We start from the raw sequence: 18742 nt of genomic DNA on the forward strand, positions 1-18742 counted from the left end.
CCGCATAAAACACTGAAATAAAATAATTGATGTTTCTTTTAAAGCAACCTTGAAGAGCAAAGTTTATTAATGGTATTATTATTGAGTTGAAAAGTAATTAATTTTAAGCAAATTTTTCCATTGACCTAAAAGGCCCTTACTATATGCTACACTATACTATACCCTACTCTATACACTAATCAGAGTAATGGTGAAAAAATAAGTATAATCCAGTTCTAAATTTCCTGTGACTCTTTTATCATCAGATAATACTATCTCTTGTTTGATGGCTTCGAGGACTTTTTTTTGAAAAACTTTTTTTTTGTAGGGACTATAGCACCTTTATTTTTTTATTTTTTATTTTTATTCTTTGAGATGGAGTCTTGCTCTATCACCCAGGCTGGAGTGCAGTGGCGTGATTTTGGTTCAATGCATCCTCCACCTCTCGAGTTCAAGCGATTCTCCTGCCTCAGTCTCCCGAGTAACAGGGACTACAGGCGTGCACCACCACAGCCGGCTTATTTTTGTATGTTTAGTGACACGAGGTTTCACCATGTTGGCCAGGCTGGTCTTGAACTCCTGACCTCAAGTGATTCGCCCACCTCGGCCTCCCAAAATGCTGAGATTACAAGTATGAGCCACCATGCCTGGCTATAACCCCTTTTTTGATAGCAAGCTATAATATTTATTTTATTTTTTTATTTTTATTTTTTATTATACTTTAAGTTCTAAGGTACATTTGCATAATGTGCAGGTTTGTCACATATGTATACTTGTGCCATGTTAGTGTGCTGCACCCATATAATATTTATTTTAAAGAAAACATTTCCAGGTTACATTGTCTTTAGATTTATGATTTGTAGAAGGAAGTTATAATTCATTACTATTGTATTTGTTGTGAGTTGAGTTGTGTCCCCCTGAAAAAATATGTTGAAGTTCTAACCCCCCAGTACTTGTGAATGTGTCCTCATTTAAAAATAGAGTCTTAGCAGATATAATCAGCTTAAGGCAAAGGCATACCAGATTTGGTTGGGCTCTAAATCCAATGACTGATGTCCTTATAAGAAGGCCATGTGAAGATACAGGGACACAGACACACTGGGAGAATGCAGCATGATGATGGAAGCAGAGGATTGGAGTGATGTACCTATAAACCAAGGAGCACCAAGGATTGCTACAACCACCAGAGGCTAGAGAGAACAGGGAAGGATTATTCCCAAGAACTTTCACAACAGAGCATAGCTCTGCCAACATTTTGATTTCAGATTTTTAGTCTCCAGAACTGTGAGAGAATGAATTTCTGTTGTTTTAGGACACAGAGTTTGTGGTAATTTGTTACAGCCTCTAGGAAACCAATACTGTGTTCATATTCCAGTGTTCAAAAAGTCTTCAAACTAGAGTAAGAATTCTTCTCACAGTATCAATTTTGCTTAGTTGACCATTATTATCTCTGTGAAACTTGAGGGAAGAAAATTTTTCAAAAAACTATATAACCCATGTTTACTCTGGATGCTAATGATTCGGAGATAACATTTTTTTAAAATTTGGAAATAATGGTATTAGATTATCACTCTGAGTATTTTGGAACCGAAAATTAACACAAAAATTTGAAAGCTAGTACTGTAATTACGAGTACAATTAATGTACGTCCCTTCATGAATTCCAGTTTTGTCTAGGAGGTTCAGGTGCAAGACTAGTCTCCTATACTGTTAGGACAGATGTGGCTTTAAAAAATTTTTTTATTTTACGTTATTTTAAGTTCTGGGATACATGTGCAGGATGTGCAGGTTTCTCACATAGGAAAACATGTGCCATGATGGCTTGTTGCACCTGTCAACCCATCACCTAGATACTAAGCTCCATGTGCATTAGCTGTTTATCCCAATGCTCTCCTGCCCCCCTGCCCCCCAACAGGCCCCAGTGTGTGTTCCTCTCCCTGTATCCTTATGTTCTTATTGTTCAGCTCCCACTTATAAAGGAGAACATGCAGTATTTGGTTTTCTGTTCCTGTGTTAGTTTGCTGAGGATAATAGCTTCCAGCTCCATCCATGTCCCCATAAAGGACATGATCTTGTTACTTTTTATGGCTGCATAGTATTCCATGGTGTATATATACCACATTTTCTTTTTCCAGTCTATCATTGGTGGGCATTTGAGTTGATTCCATGTCTTTGTTATTGTGAATAGTGCTGCAGTGAACGTATGTGTGCAAGTATCTTTGTAATAGAATGATTTCTATTCCTTTGTGTATATACTCAGTGATGACATTGCTGGGTCAAATGGTGTTTCTGGTTCTAGGTCTTTGAGGAATCACCACACTGTCTTCCACAACGTTTGAGCTAATTTACATTCCCACCAACAGAGTAAAAGTGTTCTATTTCTCCACAGCCTTAGCAGCATCTGTTGTTTCTTGACTATTTAATCATCACCATTCTGACTGGTGTGAGATGGTATCTCAATGTGGTTTTGATTTGCATTTCTCTAGTGATCAGCGATGTTGAGCTTTTTTTAATGTTTCTCGGCTGCATAAATGTCTTCTTTTGAGAACTATCTGCTCATGTCCTTTGCCCACCTTTTAATGGGATTATTTCTTGGAATTTGTTTTAAGTTCCTTGTAAATTCTAGATATTAGACCTTTGTCAGATGGACAGATTGCAAAAAATTTTCTCCCATTCTGTAGGTTGCCTCATCATTCTGATGATAGTTTCTTTTGCTGTGATGAAGCTCTTTATTTTAATTAGATCCCATTTGTCAATTTTTGCTTTTGTTGCAATGGCTTTTGACATTTTCATTATTAAATCTTTGCCTGTACCTGTGTCCTGAATGGTATTGCCTAGATTTTCTTCTAGGGTTTTTATAGTTTTGGGTTTTACATTTAAGTCTTTAGTCCATCTTGAGTTAATTTTTGTATAAGGTGTAAGGAAGGGGTCCAGTTTCAGTTTTATGCATGTGGCTAGCCAGTTTTCCCAGCACCATTTATTAAATAGGAAATCTGGCCAGTGTGGTGACTCATGCCTGTAATCCTAGCACTTTGGGTGGCCAAGGTGGGCAGATTGCGTGAGCTCAGGAGTCTGAGACCAGTCTGACCAATATGGTGAGACCCTGTATCTACTAAAAATACAAAAATTAGCCAGGTGTGGTGGTGTGTGCCTGTAGTCCTAGCTACTTGGGAGGCTTAGGCAAGAAAATTGCTTGAACCCAGGAGGTGAAGGTTGCAGTGAGCTGAGATCATGCCACTGCACTCCATCCTGAGAGACAGAGCAAGACTCTGTCTCAGAAAAAATACAAACAAACAAATAAATAAATAGAAAATCCTTTCCCCATTGCTTGTTTTTGTCAGGTTTGTCAAAGATCAAACGGTCATAGATATGTGGTCTTATTTCTGAGATCTCTATTCTATTCCCTTGGTCTGTGTGTCTGTTTTTGTACTAGTATCCTGCTGTTTTGGTTACTGTAGCCTTGTAGTATGGTTTGAAATTGGGTTATTATGATGCCTCCAGCTTTGTTCTTATGGCTTAGCATTGTCTTGGCTTTACGGGCTCTTTTTTGGTTCCATATGAATTCTAAAGTAGTTTTTTTCTAGTTCTGTGAAGAATGTCAATGGTAGTTTCATGGGTCCACTTGATCCAGAGCTGAGTTCAAGTCCTGAATATCTTTGTTAATTTTCTGTCTTGATGATCTAATGTTGACAGTGGGATGTTAAAGTCTCACACTGTTATGTGGGAGTCTAAGTTGTCTCTTCGTAGGTCTCTAAGAACTTGTTTTATGAATCTAGGTGCTCCTGTACTGGGTGCATGTATATTTAGGATAGTTAGCTTTACTTGTTGAATTGATTTCATCTCCATTATATAATGCCCATCTTTGTCTTTTTTGATCTTTGTTGGTTTAAAATCTGTTTTGTTAGAAACTAGGATTGCACTCCCTGCTTTTTCCTGCTTTCCATTTGCTTGGTAAATTTTCCTCCATCCCTTTATTTTGAGCCTGTATGTGTCTTTACACATGAGATAAGTCTCTTGAATATAGCACACCAATGGGTCGTGACTCTTTATCCAGCATGCCATTCCCTGTCTTTTAATTAGGGGCATTTAGCTGATTTACATTTAAGGTTAATATTGTTATGTGTGAATTTGATCCTGTCATTGTGATGCTAGCTGGTTATTTTGCACACTTAGTGTAGTTGCTTCATAGTGCCATTGATTTTTGTACTTCAGTGTGTTTTTGCAGTGGCTGGTAACACTTTTTCCTTTCCATATTTAGTGCTTCCTTCAGAAGTTCTTGCAAGGCACGCCTGGTGGTGACCAATTCCCTCAACATTTGCTTGTCTGAAAAGGATTTTATTTCTCCTTCACTTATGAGGCTTGGTTTGGCTGGATATGAAATTCTGAGTTGGAAATTCTTTAGGAATGTTGAATATTGGCCCCCAGTCTCTCCTGGCTTGTAGGGCTTCTGCTGAGAGGTCCGCTGTTAGTGATGGGCTCCCCTTTGTAGGTGACCTGACTTTTATCTCTGGCTGCCCTTAACATTTTTTTCCTTCATTTTGACCTTGGAGAATCTGATGATTATGTATCTTGGGGTTGATCTTCTTATGGAGTATCTTACTGGGGTTCTCTGGATTTCCTGAATTTGAGTTTTGGCCTGTCTTGTTAGGTTGGAGAAGTTCTCCTGGATGATATCCTGAAGTATGTTTTACAACTTTGTTCTATTCGGGTGCCCCAGTCAGTCATAGGTTCAGTCTTTCTACATAATCCCATAGTTCTCAGAGGTTTTGCTCATTCTTTTTCCTTCTTTTTTTTTTTTTTTTTTTTCTCTAATCTTGTACGTATGTCTTATTTCAGCAAGATAGTCTTCAAGCTCTGAAATTCTTTCCTCTGCTTGGTCTGTTCAGTTATTGATACTTGTGGTTGCATTGTAACATTCTTGGTTGTGTTTTTCAGCTCCATCAGGTCATTTATGTTCCTCTCTAAACTGGTTATTCTGGTTAACAGCTCCTGTAATGTTTTATCATGGTTCTTAGCTTCTTTGCATTGGGTTAGAACATGTTCCTTTAGCTCAGCAAAATTCATTATTACCCACCTTCTGAAGCCTACTTCTGTCAGTTCATCCATCTCAGCCTTTGCCCAGTTCTGTGCCCTTGCTGGAGAGGTGTTGTGTTAATTTGGAGGAGAAGAGGCACTCTGGCTTTTTTTCAGCATTTTGTTCTTTGATTCTGTCTCACCTTTGTTAGTTTATCTAGCTTCAATCTTTGAGGCTGCTGACCTTTGGATGGGGTTTTTGTAGGGGCTTTTTTTGTCGATGCTCTTGTTGTTGCTGTTTTTTTTTCTTTCTTTTTTTTTTTTTTTTTTTTTGAGACAGAGTCTTGCTCTGTCACTCAGGCTGGAGTGCAGTGGCATGATCTTGGCACACTGCAACCTCTACCTCCTGGGTTCAAGCAATTCTCTGCCTCAGCCTCCCAAGTAGCCGGGATTATAGGCACCTGCCACTACACCCAGCTAATTTTTTGGTATTTTTAGTAGAGACAGGGTTTCACCATCTTGGCCAGGCTGGTCTTGAACTCCTGACCTCATGATCCAGGCCGAGGCTGCCTCGGCCTCCCAAAAGTGCTGGAATTACAGGCATGAGCCACTATGCCTGGCGTGTTTTTCTTTTAACAGTCAGGCTCCTCTTGCTCTTCCAGTTGAGGTTTGCTGGAGGTCCACTCCAGACCTTCTTTGCCTGGGTCCCTCCACACCTGGAGGTGTCATCAGTGGAGGTTGCAAAACAGTAAAGGTAGCTGCCTGCTCCTTGCCCTGGGATCTTTGACCCAGAGGGTCACTGAACTGATACCAGTGGGAACACCCCTGTATAAGGTGTCTAGCAACCCCGTTGGGGTGGTCTCCCCCAGTCAGGAGGCACAAGATCCAGGACCCACTTAATGAAAGCACTCTGACTACCCCTTGGCAGAGGGGGTGCATTACACTGGGGGGAATCCCATTCATCCTGACTGCCCAGATTCCTCACAGTTGGCAGAGGGAAAGACTAAGTCTGCTGATCCATGGAGACCACGGTGCTCAGCTCAGTCCCTGGGAGACTAGAGTTCTGTCTGCAAACTTCTGGCTGGAGTTGCTGAAATTCCTGCAGGGAGGCCCCACCCAGTGAGGGAGTATGGTCAGGGTCCGACCTAAAGAGGCAATCTGGCCACCATCTGCCACAGCCTCTGTGCTGCACTGTGGTGAATTCCTCCTGGGTCTAAACTGACCATTTTCCCAGGCACCCGCAGAGGAGAAATGGCAGACTGGAGCTGCAGTGATGTCTGCTGCCCTCCCCCAGGGAGCTCAGCCTTCTGAGGCAGCAGGCAGCCAAAGTCATGACGGCCGCCCCCTGCCCCAGGAACTTAGTAGTCTTAGACAGTCTCTAGCTAAGTGGCCACTGAGAATCTGTGCAGCTTTGTGCTTGGGACTCAAGGAACTGGTGGCGTGGGCTCACAAGGGGGATCTCCTGATTCACAGGTTGCACAGATCCGTGGAAAAAGTGTGGTTTCCCATGTGGGATAACACAATCACTCACTGCCTCTCTTGGCTGGGAGTGGGAGCTCCCCTTGTCCCATGCAGCTCCCAGGTGGGCTATCATGGCTCCCGGGTGGGCTGTGGCTGCACCCTGCTTTTCCTCACTCTGCATGGGTCATGCCGACCACCTCGTCAGTCTTAGTGAGAGGACCTGGATACCTCAGTTGCTGGTGTAGGATTCACTTGCCGTTTTCAGTCTTCTCGGTGGGAGCCTCTGATCACAACTGTTTCTAGTTGGCCTTCTTGGCCCCTCCCCTTCCAAATGTGGCTTTTTTACTCTGGTTTTCTGCTCCCCTTTTATTGTTGGTAACTAGAATATTTTTCTTATTTTTCAATGATCTCAACTATGAATTTAAAAGGATACTTACTATGTTAATCTTTGCTTAAACTCAACTGCCACCAGAACATTCAGTGAGCTTGTGGCAAAAAAGCTTGCCAGAGGGTGCAGCCCTCAGTGGAACAGTGAGAGCAGTCACTTGGTGAAGGAGAAGCTTGCCAGAGGCAGCAGGCCAGAGCTGAATGGTCAGAACCACTGCTTGGTGAAGAGCTTAAACTAGGGCAAAAGTCATTGAACTGTGAGGACTACTGCCAGAGAATCTTACTGAAGTCTGCAAACTGCTGCTCAATCATTAGAGCCATTACAGTGATGGTGGAGAAACTTGTTGGAAGAGGCAGTTGAGGCTGCCACTGTGGTGAATGCTATCAGGTCCTCTTCATGCCAGTGCCCTGGCTCTGTTGGTAAAACAGCACACTGGAACAAGGGAGTCACTTCTGTTTTGTCCTTGTAGTGTCTTTCCAGCTCCCTCTACTGGCAAGCTAGTAAAAAAGTCTGTGAGGCCCAAAGTGGTGGATTTGGAAGTGAGATGCAGTAAATTAATAACCAGCACAGTCTTCCCCTCTGGCTAGTCAGCATCCACAAGAACCTTTATACATACATTTGAACTTCAGTACAATCACAGAACTAACCTTATGTTTCTACCCAAGAGATGCAGCTACCCTTGGTACAAGTGAAGTAGTTCTTACCCCTAAAGCGAGAAGACATACAGTTCCAACAGTCATTGTATACATTGCTGACTATATCAATTATTCTCAAATTTAGTCATGGTCTTATATTCTTTTACACAAAATTTAAAGTTAACCTCCAACAAACTCGTGTAAAATATTAAGGAGAAAAAGGAGAGAAAAGTAAAATAGTTAATATACACAAATAACGATATACATATAACACTTATGCAAAGTTAGTATAGTCTTTATTTCTACAACTGGTCATAAGGCTATAGTTAATATCTATGACTTTTTTCTTGCGCTAACCATTCCATATTGTTCTTGTCCTTAGCCACAACCCCAGGTGGTTGTGATGATGTAACCAGTGGGATAACCCAAACCTTCATTACTGAAGCATCTGAAGAAATGCCCCTTTTCCCCTGGTTGCTGTCATTTTCCATTAAGCTTTACCATTGGTCATGGAGGGACTAAGAGGTATCGCAGCAAATCCTCTTGGTTCCAGACATAGCCCTCTTTGCTTTCATTATGTAGCAGCAACTCAATTCCACTTTGTAATCGGGATCAGTCACACCAGCCAGAAGAGTAATAACTTCATTCTTTTCCTGTGGGTTTAGTGACATAAGGAGCTCCCCATGGCTAGGTGGCAGTCTCACCTTCCAATACAATGGAACTATTGTTCTGTCCCCTAGTAGAAGCATTCCCCCTGCTCTTGGGAGCTAATGCTCTGAATCAATAGGGTTCAGAGTTACCAGGATGCAAAACGAAATTGTGCAAATTGATTATTAGATATAATAGTGAGAAGGGCCACTCTCAGTTTCACCTTTTGATTTCCAGACCCCTGAATTCTGACTGTGAGGTAGACAGCGCTGTATAATGGTTTATGATTCAGAGCTTATACTGCACCCTGTAAAACAGATACCTAGTCTTTTGAGGTGTTGTTTCCCAAATGGTGCCATATATAAGTCTTCAGTTAGCCATTCTATCAGCAGCTTTCTTTGGGAAATGGGGGTATGTGATAAAGCCAGTTAATTCCATGGGCACAAGCCTAATGCTACACATTCTTTGCTATGAAGTGAATTTCTTTGTCAGAAGTGTGAATTCTATGATGATAGTTAAGGCATCCTGTGTGTCCATGGATGATGATGCTAGTAGAAACATTATGAGCAGGGAAAGTAATCCAGAATTCATGTCTATTCTACTGAGTGTAAATCTTTGTCTCCTCCATAATGGAAGAGGTCCAGTGTAACTAGCATCCCATCAGTTAGCTGGGTGGTCTCCCTGGGGGAATGGTGTCATATCAGAGATTCCATTGGTCTCTTCTGTTAATAGGTTAGACACTTAGCAGTAGTGACAGCAAGATCAGCCTTGCCATGAAGTCCACATTTTTGAGCCCAGTCATAGACTCTGCCCTTGCCACCATTGAGAGCCCACTGGGCAAGTGCTAGGTAGCTAGGAAAAGAGGCTGACTGATATCCTCAGAGAGTATCGTTTTGTTCATCTGATTATTGAGAGCCTCCTCTGTATTGGATACTTCGATGAGTATTTTCTAGGACACAAAATCTTCATAGCCTGTCCCCTGAGAATTGCATCCACACATCTATTTTCTAGCCTCCAATATTTTATTCCTGTTTCTTCGAAGTCCCTATCAAGTCCCTATCATTACTAATGAACCAGTGTAAATCTGTACGTGCGATCATCTCTCACTTCAAAGTGGAAAACCAAATAGACTGCTTGAAGCACTGCCCACTGGGAGATTTTACCTACAATGCTGCTTTTTGGTGGGTCACTCCTGAGTGGGGCTGTAATACTTTCAAGTAGGTACCAACATATCAATAGAAACTTAAGTCTGACTCACAATTTTTTCTTCCTCAGTGAACTGATAATAAGGAACACTCATGAGGCCACAGATATAGACCGAGAGAGGAAAGAGGCATTGCAGCAAGAATTTTTTAAAGAATTTTGAGGCACCCGTTCATGTAAATTACTTGTAACTTCCAGATCTTTCAAGTTTGGTCTTTTCCATTTGATGCATTGCTGCTGTGCACACCCAATCTCTGGCTTGGTTAGTCATGTAACTTTCAGTTCATGATAGGAAGCTCAGGACACATAGTTACCTGATACCCTGTAGTTAGGCATTTCCTCTCTAATAAGGGCTGGTAGCAAGCAAGAAGCTGATTCTCAAAAGGAAAATAATTATCTATAAAGAGGACATAGATTTGCTCTTAAGTCCTACAGTTCTGCAGTATGATTCTCCTTTGGTAGCTTCTAGAGGATCCATAGAGCATTGGTATTTACCGTACACACTTTGAGTATTATTGGATCTGCTGGATCATAGGTCCAAGTGGAAGATTAGCTTGCCTTATTTTGCTCTAGTCTTCACTGGAAGCTGGAAGCCTTGTAAGTGACTTGATAGATGGGTAGAAGCAGCCACTCAATGTGGTATATGTTGCTTTCAAAAGACCTACCAAGCATTTTGCTCATTTTGTTCACAGTAGGCAATGGCAGGTACAGTGACTTATCTTTCACATGGGATGGAATATCTTGACATACATCAGATCATTGGACACCTAGAAACTCCACTGAGGTGGCAGATCCCTGAATTTTTGTAGGGGATTATCTGCCACTCTCTTGATTCACATATCTTACTAAGGTTTCTAAAGTACTTGTTGCTGCCTGTTCGGCAATCCACTCAGCATAATGTCATCAATGTAGTGGGCCATATAAATGGTGTGTGGAATGTCAAGGATATCTGTGGATGGTATTATGGCAGAGAACAGAGAGTTGAAAATAGTCCTGAGGCAAGGCTTTGAAGGTGTACTCAGGTATAAGCCCGGTAAAGACAAATAGCATCTACTGATCCTTACAAATTGACATGGAGAAAAAAACAACCAGGGCAGTAGCTGCACAACAAATGCTAGGGGCTGTATTGATTTGTTCCAGGGAAGATACTACATTTAGAAGAACAGCTTTCAATTGGAGTCACCATCTGATTATTATCCACAGTTATTAACTAAAATTCGTCTGATTTCAGCATAGACCCAACAGGCAAGTTTACATGGTAATGTGGTAGGTATTCAGACTCCTGCACATTTCAAGTCTGTGGTGGTATTACTGATTTTTGTGATTCTCAGGCTTGAGGTTTTGTTTCTGGTTTATTGCCTTGAAAGGGAGGAGAATTTCCAGGGGTTTTCACTTAGTTCTTATTGTAATGACTCTTACCACATGGATTGTAGCGCCAATGTGGAGGAGTCTACCAGTTGCCACATATACCTATTTTAATTCAGGAATTGGATGCGTTCCACAAACCATCTTGGCCTACTGTGATTCAAACTTGGCTTAAGATCACCATAAGCTCCCATTTTGACTGGTATACAGCAGCAACATTTTGTGTTCCCAAGAATTATAATTTAGAGCCTATGTCTAGTGTCTAGTAATCCTTGAAAATGTGAGTATTTCAATTTCCCCAGTTCACAGTCATTCTATAATAGTAAGTGGCTACAGAGTCCTCAAAGAAAGATATTATATACTTGTGGTAGTGCTACAGGGTCCTTCCTCATTGGCTGGCCTTTTCTTCAGTCAAGGGGCTCTGAGTATATGAATTGGCTTAGGTGTGAAAACTGAGAATCTGTGATTCTCATTATGGTGATTTAATTTGAGTCAGGTTTCTAGTCACCAGGTATGGAGGTTTCTCTATTATACAAATCAAACATTCATCTAGTAGCCTACGCATCTACTTCATTCCTAAATAAATGTGATTCATTAGCCACCAACAGAAATCTCCACAGGCTAAAACATTGTGATTATCAGTACATTCCTGCTGTCTTTTTCTGTAAAAGCATCTACCTTTACAATCCAGAGGTGGGTTGGTTAAATGCTGCTACTTGGCCTCTGATTCTCCATGATTATCTCTGTTAAATCAGGGAGGCTGGCTCAGTGGCAACATCTCCTGTGGCAGGGGTATCCAATCTTTTGGCTTCTCTGGGCCACATTGGAAGAAGAATTGTCTTGGGCCACACATAAAATACACTAACACTAATGATAGCTGATGAGTTTTTTAAAATCGCAAAAAAAGCTCATGATGTTTTAAGAAAGCTTATGGATTTGTGTTGAGTCATATTCAAAGCCATCCTGGTCTGCATGCCATCCATGGGCCGCAGGTTGGACAAACTTGTACTATGGTCATTGCTGACTTATGTATGAGAACAGTCATAGAGCTTTTTGAGATGCAGATGCTGCCCTTAATATATTTTTCAATGCATTAGTGAAGGGACTATAGTCTAGACTTTCTTGGGGGATGTAGTTGGGGGATGGATGTGCAGGTTGCATATGAAAAATCTACTCAAACATTCTTACCTCCCTGAGCTTTTAGGTTCATTCCTCTCCATGAGGTGTCAGCCCATGGGTCAAAGCCAGCCCACCTCCTGATTTTGTAAATAAAGTTTTATTGGATCACAGCCATACTCATTCATTTATGTATCATCTAGGGCTGCTTTCACACTATGATAGCAGAGCTTAGTATTTGTGACAGAGACCATATGGCACACAAAGTTGAAAATATTTACTATTTTGTTATTTAAGAAAATGTTTGCTGATCTCTGTCCTAGAGTATGCTGCAGTTTGACCCACGCTATGAGTAGTGACAGCAAAGGAGGGGTTGTGGTAATTCTTCAGAAAGATGAGCATTTCCCTGCAGGGCAACTGCCCCAGAAGGTCAGCCTTCTCAGACACAGGGAAAGCAAGCTATTTGTACTGGAAAGTGAGACTCAGAATAACAGAAGTTTGAGTTTCTCAGCTTTATTTAGGTCCAACCAGATATCCGCATTCCAAGTTTCAGAGTGCCTTAACTTTCACATAAAGAACTTGGCGAGGCTGTCAATTCAATTGACATTGTAAATTTGCAACTCACACGATTAAATTTGTGTTTAATGTTTAGTAATATCAGTCCTGTGGATTTAAGATGCCAGAGATTGTTTTAGACTTGCCATGGAAGCATTCTCTACTGAGACCACAACTCATGCTCATAGTTTAAGGACCTGAGTTTTACTTCTTTCTGTAAATGTTCCACACTGTCAGTAAAATCTATGGCACACCACAGTCCTTATCATCATCACTATGGTAATGCTAAGGGCAGCAGCCTTATGGGCTCCCAAGGTGCTTAGCTCAGTAGACACTTACCTCAGTAGACACTTTATCATATCAACAACAGGAGATAACTTGATTAATTGTGATACCAATGTATACCTTGTGTTGTTAGCATTCCATTTCCCATTGGTAAGGGCCCAGCACTGTGCTCAAGCCCAAAGGCATAACTAAGCCAATCCATCTTTGATGGTCTCTCTCCGGAGACCACTTCAGTACCAATTCTCTATCTGTCAAGAGACAGAAATTACCCCCAGTAATTTGAACAGAAAATTTAATATGACTTGTTAACTAATTAAAGGTGGTTAACTACTAAAAGGCATAAAAGAGGATTCTAAGGGGTGTCACCCATGGGCTGACACCCGATGGAGAGGAATGAATCTAAAAGCTTAGGGAGGTAAGAATGTTTGAATAGATTTTTCGTATGCAACTCAGAAGTAGCAACTCCAAGCAGCTGCAACCCATAGGACTAATGAGGAATTAACCTCATGGAGGGGAAGGATGGACCCTCCGTTGACCCTCTAGCTCCAGCACATGGTAAGAGGGAAGAAGTCTTTTCCTTGTGCTTTGGCCTTGCAGTGTCCCTCCAGTGTATCTACTGGCAAAATTCAAGTCAACTAGCAAGAGAAAACATACTACAGCATCCAGTTTCAGGATCACGTAGCAAGAAACAGAAGGCTGGATTTGGAACTGAGAGGCAACCAATTAATAACAAACTCTTATCCAGTTTATGGTTGTAACTACTATCTGTGTGCGACTGTGTCCCATATTATATCTCGTCTGTTCTTCTCCCTTGAGCTCCTGAAAAGGATTCATATATTAAATTGTCTTCTTCATGTCTTCACTTGAACTTCTTATAGGCATCTTTAACTTAATTTGTACAGAACTAAGCATTGGTTGCTCCTCCAGTTTATCCCATCTCAGTAAATGGCATCACCACTCAAGCAAAACCATGCCCTTGATGCCTTTTACCCCACAGCCAGTTGGTCAAAGTTCTACCAGCTCTGTCTTTGAAATATATCCAAATCTTATCACCTCCACTGCTACCACCCTGCTCCAGGTCACCATCATCTCTTGACTCTCAAATCTGAGAAATCATATGTTAGATTTCTTCATTTCCAATGTGTGCTTGATAATTAAATGACTACTTGTTCTCAATTTACTCTATAACTTTTCATTCTATATATACCCCATCCTTTCCTCATCAGATTTCATACAAGACACCAAAATCCTTAGGGCTTTTGAATATGTTTGCTGCAACCCTTGCTGTTAGGGTAAGTCTTTTTTGTGTTTATCAGTGCAGCACCAACCCTTAGTTTTACTAATTAATGTTAACATCACTAATGACATTAATGAATGATATTAATTTTATCATTAATAATAAAATTATTTCATATATGGTTCTGAAACTTATATAGATAAATGTATCTTGCTACCGTTAATAATGGCCTATTATCAGATTTTTAAAAATAGTTTCATAGGCCAGGCAGTGTGGCTCACGCCTGTAATCCCAGCACTTTGGGAGTCGGAGGCAGGCGGTTCACCTGAGGTGAGAAGTTTGGGACCAGCCTTACCAACAGGGTGAAACCCCATTTCTACTAAAAATACAAAAGTAGCCAGGCCTGGTGGCACATGCCTGTAATCCCAGCTACTTGGGAGGCTGAGGCAGGAGAATCACTTGAATCCAGGAGTCGGAGGTTGCAGTGAGCTGAGATCACACCACTGCACTCCAGCCTAGGCAACAAGAGGGAAATTCCATCTCAAAAAAAAAAAAATCATTTTTATAAAGATGACTTATTTCTTAGATTTCTGTTTTTTTGGAAAGGAGCTACAAAGGTAAAACCTACTCTGCAAAAAACTTCCACGTATATCATTGGCTTTTTATGTTAATTAAAATCTCATTAGTTTTCATCAACTTAATTTCTTTTAAGGTAAATATCAGTACTTGCTTTTGCTGTATTCAGAAGTGAGTTTCATTCCTGCTTAGAATTCCATACCATTGACTTCTATAGAAAACTTTCATCTGTATCTCTTGATTCTTTTTTAATATTGATTTGAGGCCATAATAAAGAGGCAACCTTTTTGAAATAATAGATTCTTTTAGCAAATACTTTTTTTTTTTTTTTTTTTTTGAGGCAAGGTCTCACTCTGTAACGCAGGCTGGAGTGCAGTGGTGCAATCATAGCTCACTGCACCCTCAATCTCCTGGGCTCAAACAGTCCTCCCACCTCAGCCTCCTGAGTAAATAGGACTACAGGTGTGTGCCACCATGCCTGTCTATTTATTTATTTACTTACATACCTGTCTTCCCTTCCCTCTTCTCTCTTCCCCCTTGCCCCTTGTCGTTTACCCCTTGCCCCTTCCCCTACTCTGTCTGCTGGTAGAGATGGGGTCTTGCTATGTTGCCCAGGCTGGTCTTAACCTCCTGGCCTCAGGCAGTCCTCCTGCCTCAGCTCCCCAGAGTGCTTGGATTATAGGCATGAGCCACCACACCTGGCCCATACTTTAAAAAAAGGGGGGGAAATTGCCTAATACACTCTTTCTCTTTCAGGTGGGAGGTGTTGCTGTTTTTCTCCTGATGGTAAAGCTTTAGCCGTAGGTCTCAACGACGGAAGCTTCTTAATGGCAAATGCAGATACTCTAGAGGATCTTGTGTCTTTTCATCACAGAAAAGATATGATTTCAGATATTCGATTTTCACCTGGTAAGATCCATTGAAATTGTATTTGCGTATTAACTTGGGTCTGGCATGATACTTGGGATTAAATGTATCATGTATAATTTTTATTATATTATATTATCTGAGAACTTAACTCTTTTACTAGAGGAGGCAGTGTAGCAAGAGGTAAAAGCCCTGTTGTTAGATTGGTGCAAATATCTGTCTTAGTGCCAATTCTGTTACTGAATTTTCTGTGTGACTTGAGCCAGGATGCTTCTCTGAGCTTTTGTTTCCTCATCTGTGACATAAAAGGGGCTGGATAACTGTTTTCATTATATTCTTAATGCTTTTGAAATTGCACTCATTTTACTCCATTAACTTCCATGTATTCATTCTCTACTACAAACTTACTGTAATGCAGCAATTACTAATGTTAAGGCAAAATTTACTTATGTTGGTTTAGTTCCATTTTTTTCTAAATTTAGAGGGAGTCTTTTTAAATACAAAGTATCAAAACTACATCATGCATAGTTTTTGACATTTGCTTCCCACTGAACTAATTTGTTACACTAAAAAATTATTTTGTTAAGTTTAATATACTTGAAAAATGTTATCATTTGTCATTTGACACGTCTGTCTTCTTATTATGAAACAACTAAGATTCCTCCATAAAGAAAAGGAAAATTAACTCTAGTTGCAGAGTGTAAAAAAGCATTTCCAAAGATAGAAAATGTCAAGCAAATATGTTTCTATTATAGGTTCTGGGAAATATCTTGCTGTAGCATCCCATGACAGCTTTATAGATATATACAATGTAATGAGTAGTAAACGAGTAGGAATATGCAAAGGAGCTACCAGTTACATAACCCATATTGATTGGGATATTAGAGGTAAGACTTTAAATAACTTAATATTTGATAAAAGTTTCATTTGATTTAGTATAGCTATATTAGAGAAACAAAAAAGTGATTCAACAGATGAGTTTAGAAGAATTGGGGAAAACAACCATTATTCTCAAAATTATTTTTTACTATTTTACATCTGAAGATGAACACTATAGAGTTGAGACTTTTTCTTTTTTCTTTTCTTTTTTTGAGACAGGTCTCACTCTGTCACCCAGGCTGCAGTGCTGTGGTACAATCACAGTTTACTGCAACCTCGACCTCCTGGGCTTAAGTGATCCTCCCAACTCAGCCTCCTGAGTAGCTGGGACTGCAGGCATGCACTACCATGCCTGGCTAATTTTTAAATTTTTTGTAGAGACAGGGTCTCACTATATTGCCCAGGCTGGTCCCGAACTCCTGGACTCAAGCAATCCTCCCACCTTGGCATCCCAAAGTTCTGGGATTATAGGCATGAGCCACTGCACCCAGCCTACACTTTTCAATACTTCACCTAATATCATTCAAATAATAGTACAGTAAGTGATTAGTTGTTTAATTTGTAAAGTAATTTAAATATTATGCAAAAAATGTGTTGTGATGATGTATTAATCTCTGTTATATAAATGTGATATAAATAGACTATAGAAATGTTGGCCAGGTGTGGTGTCTCATGCCTGTAATCCCAGTACTTTGGGAGGCCAAGGCTGGAGGACTGCTCGACCCAGGGGTTTGAGACCAGCCTGGGCAACAGAGTGAGACCCCATTCCTAAAAAAAATGTAATACATTTTTAAAAAGAAAGATTAATTAAGATTTTAAAGTCATTTTTCTCATTGTCTGATATGCAATGCAATATATTCTTTAAAAAGAGTCATAATAATATAACATAAAGAACTTAATAAGTATCTTTGTATTTTAACAGAATGCATGGCATGTTACTGAGTTTAATATGTTTGGTAAACGTTAAGTATTTTAAATGCTCTCTTTTTAAGGATGTTATTGTTTCATGTATTCAGCTGTATAAATTGAGCATCATAAAGTTTTTCTAAATATAGTTAAACAGATACTTACACTTTAAAAAATATTTTAACATTTGTTTCTAGGAATTTTTTACATATGCATAACCAAAGAAATCATTTTTATGTATATACATATACAAAAATCAAACCACTTATGAATTTAGTTACATAATAATATGGAATTATAAAAATAAAATGCTCTTACTATATGTTGACTGCAGCAGAAAATAGGTTTTATATTTAAGCTGATTTTTTCCCATAAAACTTAAACATCATACTGATGGTATATGTATTTATATGTATTTTATATGTGTAAATATTTTTAAAAATTTTTTTTAAGGAAAGCTTTTACAGGTCAACACTGGTGCTAAGGAACAATTATTCTTTGAAGCTCCCAGAGGGAAAAAACAAACCATCCCCAGCGTGGAGGTAGGACAACAGTGGTGCTTGTAGTGTTGTTTATGTGAATAAGAGTGGCTAAAAAACTGATACCTACTTTCTATCGTTTAGTTACACATGAAATCTGTTCTCAAATTATTAAAATAATGGATATTCTTGAGTTTATTGAGTCAGAATACATGGGTGAAGGAAGAAACACTATATTAATAAAAGGAGTCAGCGGGCATGGTGGCTCATGCCTGTAATCCCAACAGTTTGGAAGTCAAGGCAGGCAGATTGCTTGTGCTCAGGAGTTCAAGACCAGACTGGAGAACATGTTGAAACCCTATCTCTACAGAAAAATACAAAAAATTAGTTGGGCATGGTGGCATGTGCCTATAGTCCCAATTACTTGGGAGGCTGAGGTGGGAGGATTGCTTGAGCCTAGGAGGTGGAGGCTGCAGTGAGCCATGTTCATGCCACTACACTCCAGCATGAGTAACACAGTGAGACCCTGTATTAAAAAAAAAAGGAATAAATCACTGGTATGGCTAGCTATGCTCCGTTACTTTCCTCTAAAGACAAGAAGCGTGAAATAGCAAATAGAAGACGTGTCATCTAAGATTGGAGTACTGCATATCTGTCATGTCCTTAGGAATCCATATGTCTAAGATGTTTGTTGGCAGATTACTGTTTTTGTTTTTTGTTTTTTTAAAAAAAGAAAACAAAACAAGAAAAATCGTGTTGCATTTTGTGCCTGACAATATTAGCCCTTTTTTTTTTTTTTTTTTTAACTTGATAGGAAGAGAAGCTTAACAAATTTAACATGAAAGTGGCTTAATGAAGGGAGGGACCATAAGTAAAAGTTCTAAATTTCTTCTAAGGGTTAGTTGGAAAACATACTTATAATGCATTATTAGAAATTTACGCCGGGCGCGGTGGCTCAAGCCTGTAATCCCAGCACTTTGGGAGGCCGAGACGGGTGGATCACGAGGTCAGGAGATCGAGACCATCCTGGCTAACACAGTGAAACCCCGTCTCTACTAAAAATACAAAAAACTAGCCGGGCGAGGTGGCGGGCGCCTGTAGTCCCAGCTACTCCGGAGGCTGAGGCAGGAGAATGGCGTAAACCCGGGGGG

The 18742-nt window shown here is 40.1% G+C and overlaps 1 protein-coding gene across 2 annotated transcripts in view; it reads left to right on the plus strand.

Annotated features, from left to right (window-relative positions):
• EML5 (EMAP like 5) overlaps nt 1-18742 on the plus strand; it is a 198622-nt gene that overhangs the window by 131082 nt on the left and 48798 nt on the right. For both annotated transcript variants that reach the window (XM_023205396.1, XM_026455498.1), the window contains exons 22-24: nt 15217-15369; nt 16083-16214; nt 17566-17654. In XM_023205396.1, the coding sequence (XP_023061164.1) occupies nt 15217-15369; nt 16083-16214; nt 17566-17654 (374 nt within the window). The remainder of the gene's footprint in view (nt 1-15216; nt 15370-16082; nt 16215-17565; nt 17655-18742) is intronic.

The sequence above is a fragment of the Piliocolobus tephrosceles genome, chromosome 6, assembly GCF_002776525.5.
Source record: "Piliocolobus tephrosceles isolate RC106 chromosome 6, ASM277652v3, whole genome shotgun sequence".
NCBI classification, from domain to species: domain Eukaryota; kingdom Metazoa; phylum Chordata; class Mammalia; order Primates; family Cercopithecidae; genus Piliocolobus; species Piliocolobus tephrosceles.